The 16,793-nt window shown below is 29.0% G+C and overlaps 1 protein-coding gene across 2 annotated transcripts in view; it reads right to left on the reverse strand.

Annotated features, from left to right (window-relative positions):
* Positions 1-16,793, reverse strand: part of LOC142328882 (facilitated trehalose transporter Tret1-like) — a 99,969-nt gene that overhangs the window by 3,500 nt on the left and 79,676 nt on the right. For both annotated transcript variants that reach the window (XM_075373025.1, XM_075373017.1), the window contains 4 exons: positions 14,034-14,392; positions 9,708-9,983; positions 8,960-9,271; positions 2,795-2,903 (listed from right to left, as the gene is read on the reverse strand). In XM_075373025.1, the coding sequence (XP_075229140.1) occupies positions 2,795-2,903; positions 8,960-9,271; positions 9,708-9,983; positions 14,034-14,392 (1,056 nt within the window). The remainder of the gene's footprint in view (positions 1-2,794; positions 2,904-8,959; positions 9,272-9,707; positions 9,984-14,033; positions 14,393-16,793) is intronic.

Raw genomic sequence — 16,793 nt, forward strand, 5'->3', positions numbered from 1 at the left:
CACTAATCAGAGTAGACTACTGTACCCTTGTATTAGAATAAATAAATAAAATTAAAACTAAGCAGAATTTAATTTTTGTTTTAAGTAGAATTTTTTTTATTAGCCTTTCATTTAAGTTTCCATAAAATTATAAAATCAAGGTAGTAGTCTCAACTGACTTAAATATTGTTCCTATATTTGTGATTTTAAACGGTTCCATTTACTCATATGCTGTTCAAATATGTCTTCGTTGTTCTATATATATATATTACGTATATAGAACGTAATTAATTACTCTTGTTGTGTTCATTAGGTGGGTTAAAGGCGTTCTGTCAACTTCAATATACCTCTTCACATTCACAGGAATAGAATAAATCCTCTTTTATTCATTTGCAATATTTTTGCATCGTGTAAAGCCTACATGAAACTTCTACAGTATTCTATGCTTCATGTAGCAGTTGTTGGAAGTTAAATCAAGATAAGAGAAATAAAAATTAATAGTATCGTAAAAGATTGGATAATTAGAAATAGAAAGCTCCCAGAAAAGACAGGATTAGTTCTAAGGTGTAGTGAAAGACGTTTAAAATGTGAGTATTTAAAAAAAAAATAGATCTTAATAAAGTCCCACACAATGTTAGTGACTTTAAAGTAAAATAACAGAAGTAATAGATTTTCATAAATACTCTTAAGAAAACAAATACTTTTACAGTTTAATTATTCATTAAAAAATATATATTATTTTACAAATAAATTATATTTTAAATAAAGTATTTAACTGATAATACATAACCGGCGGCACTATGTATTAGAACAATCTAATTTAATCATTTGTAATTTAATTATGAATATAGCACACACACAAACTCTCTCTCTCTCTGTCTCTCTTTAGCGATATATATATATATATATATATATATATATATATATATATATAATTCCGCCCGCGGAATTTCGAAAAAATAAACAATTTATTTAAGATAAACTGCGCGATAAAAGTGCTTTATCAGATTTTAACGATAATAAATAATATTTAATTTTAGATAGTCTTCTATTAACAATAAAGAGTTGTCTCGGCATGAACAAAGAAAATGTCAAAATTTAACTACATTTTAATCTTTTGTGAGATACAGATTTGAATTTGATGAAATTAAAGAAAAAAGGTTTCAATTAAAAGAAAAGATTAAACTTTTTTTATGTTTTTTAATTTAAAAAAAGATAGTGATCACACAAAATTGAAAAATACATTTATAATAATAAAAAAAAAGCTTGATAAATTAAAACAATGGTAAAGAGTAAAGAATAAAAGTAAAGCTTTAGAACGTAAAATATTCATTAGGCGCCTCACTAATTGAAGGAAAAATAACTGAGATAGTCGAATAAAATGAATGACAATAGATACAAGAGAGTTTTAAATAACAGAAGATAAAAGAAAAATAAGCATGTGAAATCAGATAAAATCTAACACTGACCGAATTAAATTTCAACGGGGACAAACATAAAAATAATTTTATTGTAATAAGATAATATCGCTCGTATCATGTTTAAAGTACTCTTTTTCCTAATATAAAGGAATATTGCTCCACGCTACCTTAATAAAGACGCAAGTGAAATTAATGATAGAGCATTTTTTTTTATACCAGTGTAATAATAATATTCTCATAAATAAGCAACAATCCTCAAGATTAATAAGATACGTTTTTTGCAGAATTTGCTTATATCTTAGCTGATTGATAACTTAGAACTCATTTCATAATTATGCCAAAAATTCGTATGTAATTTGATTTTATTTTCAAATTAGTTTGCCATGATTTTTCACAATACAACTTTATAACTGAAATTTATCTTCCAAAATTTTAAGAATAACTAAGAAGAAAGCTCCTTTTGTCGATTCTACATTTCGATTTTTACTTCCGCTTAAAACCCACAAAACATTTTTGAAATATGACTTATTAATCTTAATAATTTGTCTTCTATCCTCTTTCTGAATCTTTTTTTGTACAGACAGTTTTCTGTTATCGACCGTTTTTCGAATAATAGCGATTTTAATTGGTAATGATTTATTTTAAAAGGAAAATGTATATCATATATTCATTTTGATAAACTGAAATCTAAAAAGACCATTGTTAAGTCCTGGACAGTGACATTTGAAAATCAAAGTGCCATTGAATCAATATGGACAGAGGATGTAATTTAAAATGAAAGTGATTCGCTGGTACTTTATTTTTTGAGCTATGGTCCACAGTAAGGCTAATGGACGCCGTGATTTTACGTAATCACTACAGGAAAAGTTGACAAACGGATAATAGTTAGTTCAAAACTCCCAAAAAGGAAATGACAAAGACGGAAACCTGCTTGTTAGCAAGTAAATCGAAAGAAATTTGAAAAAAATGTAAGGCCTAACATTTTTCCGTTAGCCAAAATATGTCTAAGAGAGAAAATCGACTTACAGAAAAAGTAATCGAAAAAGGACACTTTTCTTTCAGTATTTTGAAGGAAAAATTCAGCAATAAAATATAAAATTACGTTAAACTGAGTTAATACAAAAGCGGTTAAGAAATAAAATAGTATAACTACATTTTTTATATTTTTTAGAAACAAATATTTCATACTCGTAAGAAGATAAATTATAACACGAATAATGTAATTTGTACTGTTGAGAGAATATCTGAATAATTATCCATTTAGTATTCCTTTTACACATTTATTATTTAAAATTGGGTTTAAATATTCTCTACAACCTGAAGAGAGTTAGTTTAGATCATTAAAACGTAATGGCTCAACACACAATTATAATGTAAAATAATATTATTCTTACCCAGGCAGTAAGACACTATATACAGCATCGCACTCGAAACGGGTAACCAACTCAGCAAGCTAACGTCTATGTTGTTGTCATCCATGAAGAAGTACATTCCTAATGCACCCTGAAATAAAATACATCTGCACTGAAGTATACTGCATTTAACAAAGATAATTATTTACTCACAAAAACGTAAAAAAACAAAAAAACTTACGGTAGTTTTATTTTTAAAAACGTTTTCTTAGTATTTTGTAAGATGTCATCTGTACAAAATTAACTAAAAACTAATATTTTTTCAATTCTTTTAATTTCGATAACTACCTACTTGATAAGCTTTGAGAAAAAAAAAACTATTTTTTTAATTCTTATCCGCAGTTCGATTTTTAAATCGGCTTTATTATTTTTTTAAAGTTTATTTCATATTTCTTTTAAGAAAAGAATTTGATTTATTGTTAACCAATTTTTAACATTTTCCGACATCGGTTTCAATAAGGCAACAATACTACTACGGATCGAATATATTTTCATAATGAATTAATAGTGATTCAGTAAATGTTTCAGTTAATTAATAAATTTAAATTAACTCTGCCGTCTATTTGAAAAGAATACATTCGCTAAATTCAAGAATAGAGTACAATGCGGATATAAAAGTAACTGCCTACATAGCTAAAGCCGATTCACAACTTGCAGTCGGGCAAGTTTATTTTGCGTAAATATCCATGAAAATAATCTTAAACCCGGCAGGACATATTTCAGCGGGAGGAGAAGTCAATATTTCACAAATGATATCGAGTATTCATAAGGACTTTTACAAACAATTATTACTGAGGTCGAGCTAGAAAAAGTTGCAAGGATGAAAGGAATATTATGTACGCAAATGAAGTTTGTATGCGTCAAATAGTTTTTTTTTGACTTACAACATCTTTTTGAAAATTTTGCCTGTTTGCATAAGTGACATATTACCCCGAATAAATGTTTTAAATATAATTTCAATTTTCCAGACAGAGAAATTCTACTGAATATATTAATCCTACTCGTACGCAACGTTTTCTGGCGTAACCGTGTTCTGTAGCTGCTTAATTTTATAACGTGAATGAAATTTACGGTAATATCAGGCACTCAATACAGTTTATTCCAAACAGGAAGGAGATGCGGAAAAGCTAACTAATTTTTGTACGATTGACATTATGATTGAATTCTTCTGTATCCATTTTAAGTACTATGAGATAGAACAAAAGGTAAGCAGCGAGCCGTTTACACATTATTTAAAAATAAATTGTTTAGGGCCTAATGAAATTAATTAGATTAAATTAAAAAATTCCATCGCTTATTTAATCGTGCAGTTTATTTAGTGTTACAAAATATTGATAATAATCAATGTTATGTTATTTTTCAGCATGCAAGTGTTTTCTACAGTCATAATAAAGCAAAATATCTAAGTATGAAGAGTTCATGACAATAAAAAAATAACAAAATTGCCATATAATTTTTTTAAGTGATTAAAATTAAGATTATATTTTTATTTTTACTTTATCACCTAAAAATCACTAAAGAACTATTGAACCGGAGCCATAATACGAAACTGTTCTTCAGTCGTAACAAAGTAAAATTATATGTAAAAAAATAAATCCTCGTAACTAAAAACTTATTTAACTATTTCAAATGAAACTGAATAACGGATGTTATTTAATTTTTATTAGTAAGGTTACAATTTCAAAACTGAATTAAGATGAACGTACATATTGTATGTTAATTAATACGTATGCATCCTATGTCAAAGGGATAATAAAAATTAAAGTCTTTAATCGACTACTGACGTTTTAGGTGATTAACTAACGATTCAGATTCAGTTCAACATTTTTACAACAGAAGAGAAAGGAAAAAACAAAAAGAGGAAAACTCGATCTTATATTTAAATAGCAAAATATCACCGGGTCCGTAATTAGAAAACTGACTCGCACAATAATTTTATTATTCGTTTGACAGATAATAGACAAGCAGATAACATTAATTCTATGTTTCCTTAAAATTATTATCAGTATTTTTTATTTTATTTTATAAAAACCGCGATTTGTTATATGAAATATTATCTGCAAATTATCAATAACAGATAAATGTAATATGTCTCTATCTATCTCAGTCTAACCGATGGAATATTGAGATCTACTATGTTAGAATACTATGTTAAATGAATCTAATATGTTATTAATTTCATAACTGACCGATAAAAACTTTTTCTATAGAGATATTATAGATTCATTTTCATCTTGTTCCATTTTTTAAGAAGTATTTCTACATTATCAAATTAATTATATATTTTTATAATAACCTTCATGAAATTAAAAACGAACTGTTAATGACTTTGTCATCAATGATTTGTTATTAATGACATTGATTTGTTAATGATTTATCATTAATGACACATTACACATTTGTCATCAATGTTATTCGATTATTTCATCACATGGTCGGTGGGTTATTTGCGTTGTTTCACTCCATTTGGAACGAAATTGTATTTATTTTTCACGAAAGACCTTATATGTACCTAAATATTAACCGAATGAAATATCTATATAGCTGCAAAGTTGGTCACTGCTATTGTAAGCTGTCGTTAGATACGCTGGCTCCCAGAATTTACATCACTGTATATGACAAATTTCACTTTCAAAATATACAAAATTAATACATAGAAATCAGAATAACGCGTAATTGAGCAAGGTATACCTTTAAAGTTGATTAATAGTTATTATGTCTATTTTTTCAAATTGGATTCGGGATGAGAACTTCATCGTATTCTATTTATTGCAGTTAGGGTAACGAGGGATACCCAAACAAAAGTTCTAACCTGTAGGAATTTTTTTTTAAATCCATTAATATTTAGTTAAGATACGGAGGAAATTGTATTCAAAAAATATTTATCTTTACATTTCGGTTTTCCTTAATCGATTTTATAATACGAATTATAGTAAGGACTGTACTAGAATGAAATGTATATATATATATATATATATATATATATATGTTCAAAACATTTATGTTTATAAATACCATAAACATTTTTTTGCAGACAAAAATATATCACAAATTCATTTGGATAAAATTCCTCCCCCCCAAAAAACCCGTCTTGCAGACTTTGAGCAGGTACGCCGTAGGTAATGTTTTGCTGATAACGAACATTTATCCAAAATTAACCTTGATTGAATACGTCAATCAAGGTCTGTATAGTTACAGACCTGTAACTATAATATAACTACAATATTCTGTATTTATTACAAGAAAAATATATTGTAACTGGGCCAGTTACAATATATTCTTCCGGGTTTCTTCCGATTAAGAAGAAAGAGAGAGAAAATAAAGAAAGAAGAATCTAGGAGGAACTAAAAGGGATTCTTTAGTTAGAATAACGGGTCCTTCAACAATTTTTTCTTGGTAATACAGACAATGGAACCTCCAAAAGCTTCTGTTTGACCAGGATTAATGGACCGGAAAAAGGGCTTATAGAAAAGCGTAAAAAGAGCGGAAAATAAAAATTGTTGCGCTAGAACAATCAAAAGGACAGGCTGAGTACTGGTTCTGCAGGTCCGAGTTCGATGCAGCGGGCGATAAAAGTGAGGAGTGCTCTCGAGTATTCCATTTTGAACAACGGTTGAAAATAAGAAGCTGTTGGCCGAGTTATTTGTAAATAGCAGTGAATATGACAGTATACTATTCATTCATTAAGTGTAGGGTACGTCTCTCGTAAACACTAAAAATATTAGTAATAATACTTGCAGAAAGTACTTGTCTGATTTTAAATTTTAAAATTATCTTATTGTTAATGGAATATTAGTTTCTATCAGTCATTATACTGTTTTTAGTAAATTGGATTTGAATTTAGTAAATCCAATGATTTTTACTAAATCATTTAGTAAATTCTTTTTATTTGAATTTATATTTTTGTATATTATATATTTATTTTATTTTATATATTTTTACAGTGATAAATTGTATTTATAAGAAATTTTTACATTTGTTAGTCTCTCAATATCCTTCTCGAACCGCGAATACGCGACAATACTTTTACAATGAGAATTTACAGTTTTCCTTTCACAGTTTTAAGAATTGCAATTTCTACCATCTATTAAATGCTCAGATACATGAGCCCTGATTTATTGAAACTGCTTAGAAGTAAAAGTAAGAATAAATTTAAATAAACATATTTGTTTTCTATTAGAAATGATGTCGGTTCATAAAGAAATAAAAAGTGCGAGCTACTCGTACAGATATGGTGTATAAATCGTTATTATAAGTTAATATAGTGTACAATATTCGATAGTCAGTCCAAATTTCTTACTCACTGATTAAAAAATGAAGTTAACTATACATTTTAAGGCAACTCATTACCATTTCTACTATACATTTCAAGGTTTGTGACCCCTGAAGGATTGTACGGTCCGGCCAGTTTACTATCAATCAGACCACTCGGCTTGCAACCGATCATTTACATGTGTTATTATCAAGATTTACTTCCACTTTGATCTAGCATTCTGCATCTGGTTAAAGATACTTTCTTTTACATTGCGTTCACTGAAATATTTTTCCTTTCGTAATTTCCATAATTAATTATTTTAACTGATCACAATTCAAAAGAAAATATGGCCCAAGTTTCATGATTGTGCGACCAACATAAGAAATATAGTGCGACCTGCATAAAATCAGTAAGAAAAGTGTGACTAACATTCATTCGTAGCGTTTGGTAGCTGAATGTAAAACCATTTGAATGATTAGCATTTTAATGATTACATACTTTAATTACAAATAGCTGTATAATATTATAGTGAAATATGTTTGTTAAGTTAGGAACTAATGTTTTATAATCGCATTAGTAAAATATTAGAACACTATTTATACTTAATAATTCATATGTCACAAATTACGTCATGTGAAATAATTGTGATGATGTTTTAAATGTTTCAAACAATTATAATAACTATTTCAATTTATACTTTCTGAAGAGATAAATAACCTACACACAGGTGAATTGTTTTTGCATATTTTTAAAGAAATTTACTATGTTTCTCTGTTAAATTGAAATATGCCGTTTTTTAAATAGAGTATCATCATTAATTTTAAACAAGTAGATTTTTATGTTCAGGGTGTTAACTCGAAAAAATGTAGCTTTTTAAATAGTAGTTGTTTGGGCCAATGAGCATTTGAAAAAGTCATTACAATTAAACTTCTATTACATCACCAAGTAGTTGTGTGATAAATAAACATCCAGTATTAAAAGTAGAAACGTTATTTATAAAATAAAAATACTGTTTTATAAATATCACTAATTAAATTATTAAAAAAAGATATTATTGAATGATACGATTTCATTAGATTTAAGTTTTTTTCACAAAAAACAGAGTTAAATTTTTGTATATTTTTTAAACCGAGTGGATACATATTGGTTTATAAATACTGTGACAACGGTAAAGAGAAAATAAAATTATCTAATCCAGCAACAGGCAAAATATAATTTTTTTTATATACACCGCATGTAGTTCAATCTAGGGCGATGTTTGTGTTTCTCAAAGGCTGATTCTCAGAGTTCATCACCGCTGTAGTACTGTAGATGGTAATCGATAACAGTAGATATAAATAAATAGTCGTAAATAAATATAATTTAAATTATAATATAATTTAAACATGATCTATCGGTGGTTCAACATGACAAAATAAGACTTTAATCTTTAAAAAACTATTAATTTAACACGAGTAACTTTAGTAAAAATTTTTTAATACGCTCCTAGGAAAATAATGCAGTTCCTTCCGCAGTGGTGTTGTAGATGGCGCTTTCCTAACATATACCACCAGCGCAAATTGCAACGCCAAAGAGGGAGGAACTGCATCATGGTTCTCAAAACATCTTCAAGATGCTTATTATTAAATATGTAGAACGTTATCCATATTAAATCTATAATTTTATAAAAAAACAAATTATTGCTTTTAATTTGCATATACCAAATAACTGGTTAAACATACAGCTTTATGTTAAAAACAAGAGAATAAAAACAGAATTATCGATCTTTAATAATAACAAAAAATACTTTTTAATAAACGTTGATAGTTTTTCACAATAAAGAAATAAAATAAATATAATGCTTAAGCACAAAAAATAAAATGTTAAATACCATTATTCATGACAAAATATACCTGTGCAATTGACATGATGGCTGCCGAGCAAAGAAGAAGTCTTTTGAAGCCAAATTGGTTGACAACAAACGGAGTACAACAGGCTGTCAAGAACTGAACTAATCCTACAACGATTGCTGATCCGCTGGCGGATAAGTGCGAGCTAGTCTTCATGAAAATAGGTTCGGCGTATGCTAACATTACATTAATTCCAGAGAATTGTTGAAAGAAGGATAATCCACAACAAACTAATAAAGCTCTTACGTTTGCTCTGTCGGTCACAAGATCTTTAAATGAACCGTGTTTATTTTCTTTCCTTACTAACATTGACATCTGAAATCACAAAAATAAATTATCATATTTTAATAAAAATACCTATGGATAAATAAAACAAATATTTTCATTCTTTTTACTCATCCAAATCAAACGAACTACAAAATTAGCAAAAAATATTATCTTATTGTTAATGAAGTTAAAGGTGGTTATACGTAATGAATAAAGTAGGTTAACGTGTAAAGAAAACCTCTCGGTTGTTTTATATTTCATTAAATGTTATTTATTCAGAAAAAATGTTTTATTATTTGTTTAATTCATTTTATTTTTAGCAACCGAAAGAATATTCTTAAAAATATATTGTTTTCATCAAATATCAAGTTTAGCCTGGCATATTTTTACAATAAATATTTTGAATAAATTAATTCTTGACAATATAGAATGTTTAGTTATAAGAATTACAGGAGTTTTAATTATATTAAAAAAAAAAATTAACCTCGATACTGGAAATTTCTTCCTCGACAGCAGAAGGTGGTACATTGCCTCTTAACCAACATAACTCGTTAACAGCTTCTTGCCTGTGACCTCTGAGAATGAGATAATGTGGTGATTCAGGAGTTCTAGTGAAGAGTACAAGCGATACAATCAGCATAAGCGACGAGGCAACTATTAAACCCGAGTATGAAAGCAGCGGTCCTAAACAGTATTCTACCAAATAACCTCCGGCAAGAAAGACTTCTGATAATGATGCTAAAGCGCTTCGTACGCTCAACTGAAACAGTTAATAAACATTGCTTTTACAAAATAAAATTTCAAAATAGAAAAAATATAACTACCTTAATTAACTATGCTACTCGGATTTATCAAATGAGTCGAATTCGAAGAGAATGAAGCATAACGGTAAGAAAAAAGACAATTATTCCTCAGTGTTAGTAGACATATAAGACTGTTATAAGATATATATTCCCCACTGTATTTGCTGCTAATCTATCTCATCCCAGAAATCTCATTTCTCAAAATGCTTCATAAAAAAACCGAAGGAGAACTAGAATAAATGATACATACTTCACTATTTTTAATCTAACTTTTGCCGATCAAAATACGTAAAATATTTTCTCTTATTTTTATTTTAAAATAATAACTATTTTAGTAAAGAATGGTTGTTTTTAAAAATTAATTAAAATAGTACAGTATTCGTTTGGTAAATGGGAATAAGAAAATGTTCTTAGTATTTAAATTATTTACGAATAATATCGGGTGATAACGTTTATGGTGACCTTAAGCGATAAACAAGTAACTAAAAAAATGACAGCAATTTCCGAGAATAATAAGAGTAAAATGTCAGGTTTATTAAGAAGAGTGAAGTTGTTTCCCCCCGCCTTCATTACTTTGTCAAATGTATTATTACATATTACTAAGCTAAGCTCTACGAAATGCAGGTGATATGTCGCCCTGCAGACGACAGGCATTCATTCTGTTCTCTGCAGGGCCTAACTGTATGTTTAACATCATCAAAGAAGCAACTCTGATTGATGCCAATTATATCTCAGATGTTTTTCGTGCTGTAAAAACAGTGGGTTTTGTTGCTAAAGCCACAAATTAATTAATCTATGTATAGGAGAAGTAATGGCTTGTATACACTGACTCTGATCAATAGGGGAACAGAATTAAAAATAGTCATCATTCGAGAAAGGAAAATAGAACACGAATTTTTCGACTCAAACAAAAAATTGACAAGTATACACACACGCGTGCGCGCAAACAGAAAGCTACTCTACAAGTCTAAAGAGTATAATTAATAAAACAATACATTTTAAGCTTGATTAAATTATCATCATCTTATCAGCTAATTGTTTATTAATTATAATCCCTTATTTCACAATAAATTTTCAGACTGTTATTAAATTTCGATAGCTTAGAATGCTTTTATATAGAACAAGGTCAATAACATGAAAACAGTGCAATAATAAAAAATTTCATTTTATAACTTAATGTTCATAAAACAATACGAATAAAATCATTAACGAATTTAAGGATTAAGGTGACTTTTATCAGTTCATAAGTATTCTATTAGAAATATTAATAATGAAATTAAAAAGAAAAATTAATTCATAAAGCCATAAAGCTGTGTTCGTAATTTTTCTTATAGAATAAATAAGCATTTTCTACAAAAGGAATACGTACTAAATACTTTAATTTATTTCAAAAATGTTAGCGAAAAAACAGCTAGAAATTATTTTATAATTTAATAGAAATCTAAACAAACGATTTTTGTCGTAGAAATAAATAGTGAATAGATCACTTCATCAAATTTTATCTTTGTCCGTTAAAATATTTTATAAAAAATGTACCCGATGCGGGTTTAATTTTCCTATCGCGTTCTAAGCGAATAAATTCTAGAATTATTTTCTTCAAAAGGAGGTCGCGCTCTGCGACCACCTTAATATTTCAAGTAAAAGATAGGATGGTTAAGATTTCAATCATCTAAACTGAAAGATTAAATATTTCAATCGTCTGCTTAAAAGAGGTTCATTCTCGGATTTTCGTTAAAATAGGTTTCGCTGCTTATGCTTAATATTACACAAACAGTATAAATGAAGATAATGGGCAGAAATTTACCGATTTCATCAAATCCCCCGATCAGGTCTGGACTTTTCACGTTCTGAAATTTTCATTACTTATTAAAAAAAGAGGGTGGTAACTGTACTTTAACTCCAGCTTGTAGTTATCGAAGTAAATAAATAAATTAAAATAATAGGGTTTTTCGTCAGTTTTTAAGAAATGCATAGATAACATAAATGTATTTCGAAGCCTTAGCAATCAGCAGATAAACCCCTAAATTATATGTACGGTTAATAAAGATTGCGGGCTACGATAAATTAGGTGACCCGCCTTCCTAAAAAAAGTGAAACAGTAAAATTTTATCTATTAACATCTGATATGTATTAAACAGTCAGTCTGATTTTGATAAATGAAAAAGCAATAGAAATTCAGTTTATTTTCTAAATTTTATTTCCCAAACCCTTATACCCGTATCTTACAGAACGAGGTTCAAAACCAAGACAATGAAGCTGTAAAATACTACACGTTTCGGTTTAAGATCTACTATTTAATTAATAAATGTATTATCTACATAGAATAATTAAATATCCCTCGATATCAATAAATATACCCTAGTAGTAACAATATTATTCAGATCAACTCAGCAGTCTCTGTGTTCTAAGCGAATTTATACTTACAAACAAACATACCGAGATTTTAATTTATCCAAATAAATAACCAGGAAAGTAAAAGATCTGCTGTTAAAAGATTCATATTAATTTTATATTTAAAAAATTGTACTCTATTAAAGTCTCTTTTATTTAGGAAGGGGGTCTTGATGCTTGCAGTCTGTTAAAATGCCATGCCTGACTGTAATTTAACCCATAACCCAAAGAAAACACTACTACTATTCGATTTTATTCATTTAATAATGTATTCTAAAAATTAAACTTTTTTCTGAAAATTAAATTTTCTAAAAATAAAATTTAAATGTTTACTTTTGTTATCTGTGCTTTGTCTATCGGCATATTTTGTTTCCAAACAGCACAGATAATATTACACACTGAATAAATTAGGGTCGTAATTAGTAATAATCAATGACAAAATAATATACAAATTTCAGTAGTATTTTTTTTTCATTTTATGGTAATTACGCAATAGAAGTGGAAATTTACAACGAGCATTTTTTACTCGAATACCGTTTAACTTCTTGATAAGAAAGTATTTTAATCGTCTTACCTTTGTTTTAGAAAAATTATGTTCAAGTACATCTTACAAAAGCTGTATAAAACGATGAATTTTCAATAATTAATTGAAGATGTACCTAAAAACGTTTTGTTTACATTTTATTGATAAATTAATATTACCGCCATAAAACAATTACATGCGGTCTGCATTACTATTGCAAATTAGTCAACAACTGTTACTGATATTATATTGATATTATTTATTGTACTTAAACCAGTTTTACTTTTTATTTGTGCATACATTCGTGTATGCCCTAAAAGTTAGATATATAAATAAAATAGGAACGAATAATCGATTTTTGGGCTTTTATAGGGCCATGTTCATGTTAAGCATTTTAAGCAGTTAGGCTTATTGCACAGCCATCACACGTAAAATAGAATCCTCGGATAGATCCACTAATTCAGACTGTAACCTCAGAGTCAAAATAATAAAGAAAGGATCACAGTTAACGAAAGGGGTTGAATGGCAAAACAGAACCATCTTCCTAGGGAAGAACTGCTGCATAGACAAAATCGCTATGTAGGTGGTAGCCGAAGGTCCTTTCTGGTCACTTTGACTACCATTCCATACACAATCTTTTGAGAGATGGGGGATTTTCATCTACGATAAGAGCAACTTATTTTTTTGATCTACAATCTTTTCACTGAAAGATCAAATAAATGTTCTGAAAAAATTAATTTGTCTCATGAAATAAAGAGTATTATGATATCGTATAGTGTATGTAAGAATACGGTCAGGCGGATACCTGAACGTATAATAACTTTTCAGTCGGATTCGTACTGTACGACCGAGAGCAAATAGCCCGTATAATAATTCTGAAATTTCCAAAATGGTGATTTCCGAAGTACCCAGTTTTTTCAGTCTTAATCTAATACTAGAACTATCTAATTTAATTTAATTTTAATATAATATTAATTTTTCTAATTAATTTAATATTATTTCAGATGGAAACAAGTAATTCTTTAGAACATTATTAAAAATAATATTCTTGTATAATACTTGTATTATAATAGACTTGTATAATATTACTGACCTCGGCTATTTCAGAAACATAAAGCGGAATAGCAGCGAAAGCTAGACCTGTGGCAATTCCAGATACGAATCGACCTAGGTAGATGACCCACAATGAGTTGATAGGTTTAGCTGAGGCAAGGCACCCCCAAGACACCAATAGTAATATTATATCGATAACAATGGTTTTTTTCCTTCCTATTCTATCTAATAGTCGTCCCGAAAGACAGGCACCAAACGTGGCGCCTAACATTAACAACGATCCTATCCATGACCCTTGTTCTTCATTTACAGTTATCCAGTCTTTACCGCTTTCTAATGCAGGAAGAGTAGGTGACGTCCATGAAAGACAACTACCAACGACAAAGAACGGTAATGTCACTGAAAAGGAAAAAAAAATAAAACAAATTTTTAGTTTTAATTAGTTTACAGAACATAACACTTACAAAAATGATTAATCGAAATAAAATATTTTATTGAAAGTTCTTGTTTCTTTACCTTAAAATATAATAAACCAAAAATACTCTACGATCAAAATGATTTGGTATTGAATAATAATTCAATATTTTTATTCTACTTATGAAGTTTTTTAAACTATATGACCGTTCGGTTTTATGTTCTTGAATTTAACCTCTGATAGCTGAAAATAATTACAACTACCTACCACTATTTTGTAATAGAATAGAATATATCACGTCGAACGTTCAATGCTTTCCCATTGAACGGTAGTACGGGACCGATCAAGTAAACATTTATCGTAATGTACAACATAATTTTTTATTTTTTCAATTCAAACATGCTGTACTGTTCCTTTATTCCAAGGAAGTGAATAAAGTAATCTAATAAAAGTACTGAAAATAGTAAATTATCCGGTTAACGTAGTTTAAAAACAGACATATTAAAAAAATCTGGTGAATGTAGAACTAAAGCTTCAATACAGATTACGTAAATAAGGATTGAAGAATTACTTGAGTACCTTAGGAGTGAAGGTTCATAAGTTACTGTTCCATGATAAAAAAAAAAAGATACAAACTCATGCGCTTAAACTCTACTTTCTCTTTTTTTTATAGCCTCCGGAACCACTATAAGGTATTAATTCAGAGAATGATATGTATGAATGTAAATTAAGTGTAGTCTTGTACAGTCTCATTTTCATTCCTAAGATGTGTGGTTAATTGAAACTCAACACCAACCATCAAAGTACACCGGTATCCACGATCTAGTATTAAAATACGTATAAAAGTTTACTAGGATTTGAACCTTAGAACCAAATTTTTACCCATGTTTCTTGGCATAACGGAGAAAGGTGTTAGATATATTTCATCTCGAAAAAAATATATATTTACATGTAGTAGCGGAGATTTGCCGGTTGAAGCACAAATAATGAAGTGAATTAATGAAATGTGAGTCTCTATCACTGTGTAAGCTGGGTTTGAACTGAATGATTATTTAATTACATTAAATAAAGTAATAGAAAATAAATGTTAAAAATGTCTGTTTAACAATAAAGGGCTTCCGTGAGGACTGCGTGTGAGGCTAGAGTGGTGAAGTATGCGAGCTTAAACTCTACTGGATTTTATTATTAAACACAAAATATTTATTTTCAAGTTATTACTGAAAAAGTTGAACAGATACGAAGGTCATTCATTAATTAAAGCTACAAATTGCTCTGGAGCTAAAACGGTTTATTTAATCAATATGACTTATTTTTTCACTTTCAACATATTCTCTAGCAACATTGATTCACTTGTCCCATGTCTGCATCAGCTTATTTATACCTGCTGTAAAGAAATTTTTGACTGATGTCGAAGCCAATTTAGCACTTTTCTTTGACGTTCATCATTGTCAATAAATTTCTTAACACATAACGCCTCCTTGAGTGGACCAAACAAATGAAAATCCGATGAGGCCAAGTCAAGACTATATGGTAGGTGAGGTAATACTTTTCGATGCAATTTTTAGAATGTTTCTCGAGTATATGAGCTGTGTGAGGCCGGGCGCAATCATGAAGCGGAATGATACCTTTGCGTATGAGATCTAGGCATTTTTTCAATATTGCTGGCTTCACTTTGTTGATAAGCTTGCAGCAGTAGTATGCGCTGTTTATTATACGCTGATATTTTAGAAAATGAATAAAAATACATCTCAAAAGACTGTCATCACGATATTTCCTGTTGTTGGTCAGGTTCGGAATTTTTTCTTGACAGATGAATTCGTGTACTTCCACTCCACGCTCTGTCTTTTTGATTCTGATTTATAACAGTGAATCCATATCTCATCATAGATCAGAATACTGAGCAAAGACCACATCATCTTCTTGCTGATTCCGTTGATACAATTCTGTGCACGTGCGAAGCCTTGTCTCCATATGGTCATTTATCAACTCTCCTGGAGCCCATTTTGCCCTTGCTTTACGATATTTGAGCGTATTGGTGATAATTTTATGACCAGCATTAACAAGTAAATGTAATTTTTCAGCCATAATCTCAATGTAATCCATCGATCTTCTTTAATAAGAGACTCTATGCGAATTTCAAGGGTTGGAGTTGAAATACCCTCGTACTGCTCTGAAAAAGAAAATTGTTATGATTCATTCAAGAAGGATTTGACTGGACAAGTATTGTAAAATTATTAGGCGATTTTATTGCTAGTTAATAATTATATTGAGTTATGTTCGTTCTGTTTTATATTTGCGGTTGTGTTTTGGAAGTTAATTATCATTAGGTGTATGTTTTATTATTATTATTTTTTTCTTTCCTATTATCTTGGAGGATCATTCGTT

The sequence above is a fragment of the Lycorma delicatula genome, chromosome 1 (assembly GCF_047948215.1).
Source record: "Lycorma delicatula isolate Av1 chromosome 1, ASM4794821v1, whole genome shotgun sequence".
Classification (NCBI taxonomy): Eukaryota; Metazoa; Arthropoda; class Insecta; order Hemiptera; family Fulgoridae; genus Lycorma; species Lycorma delicatula.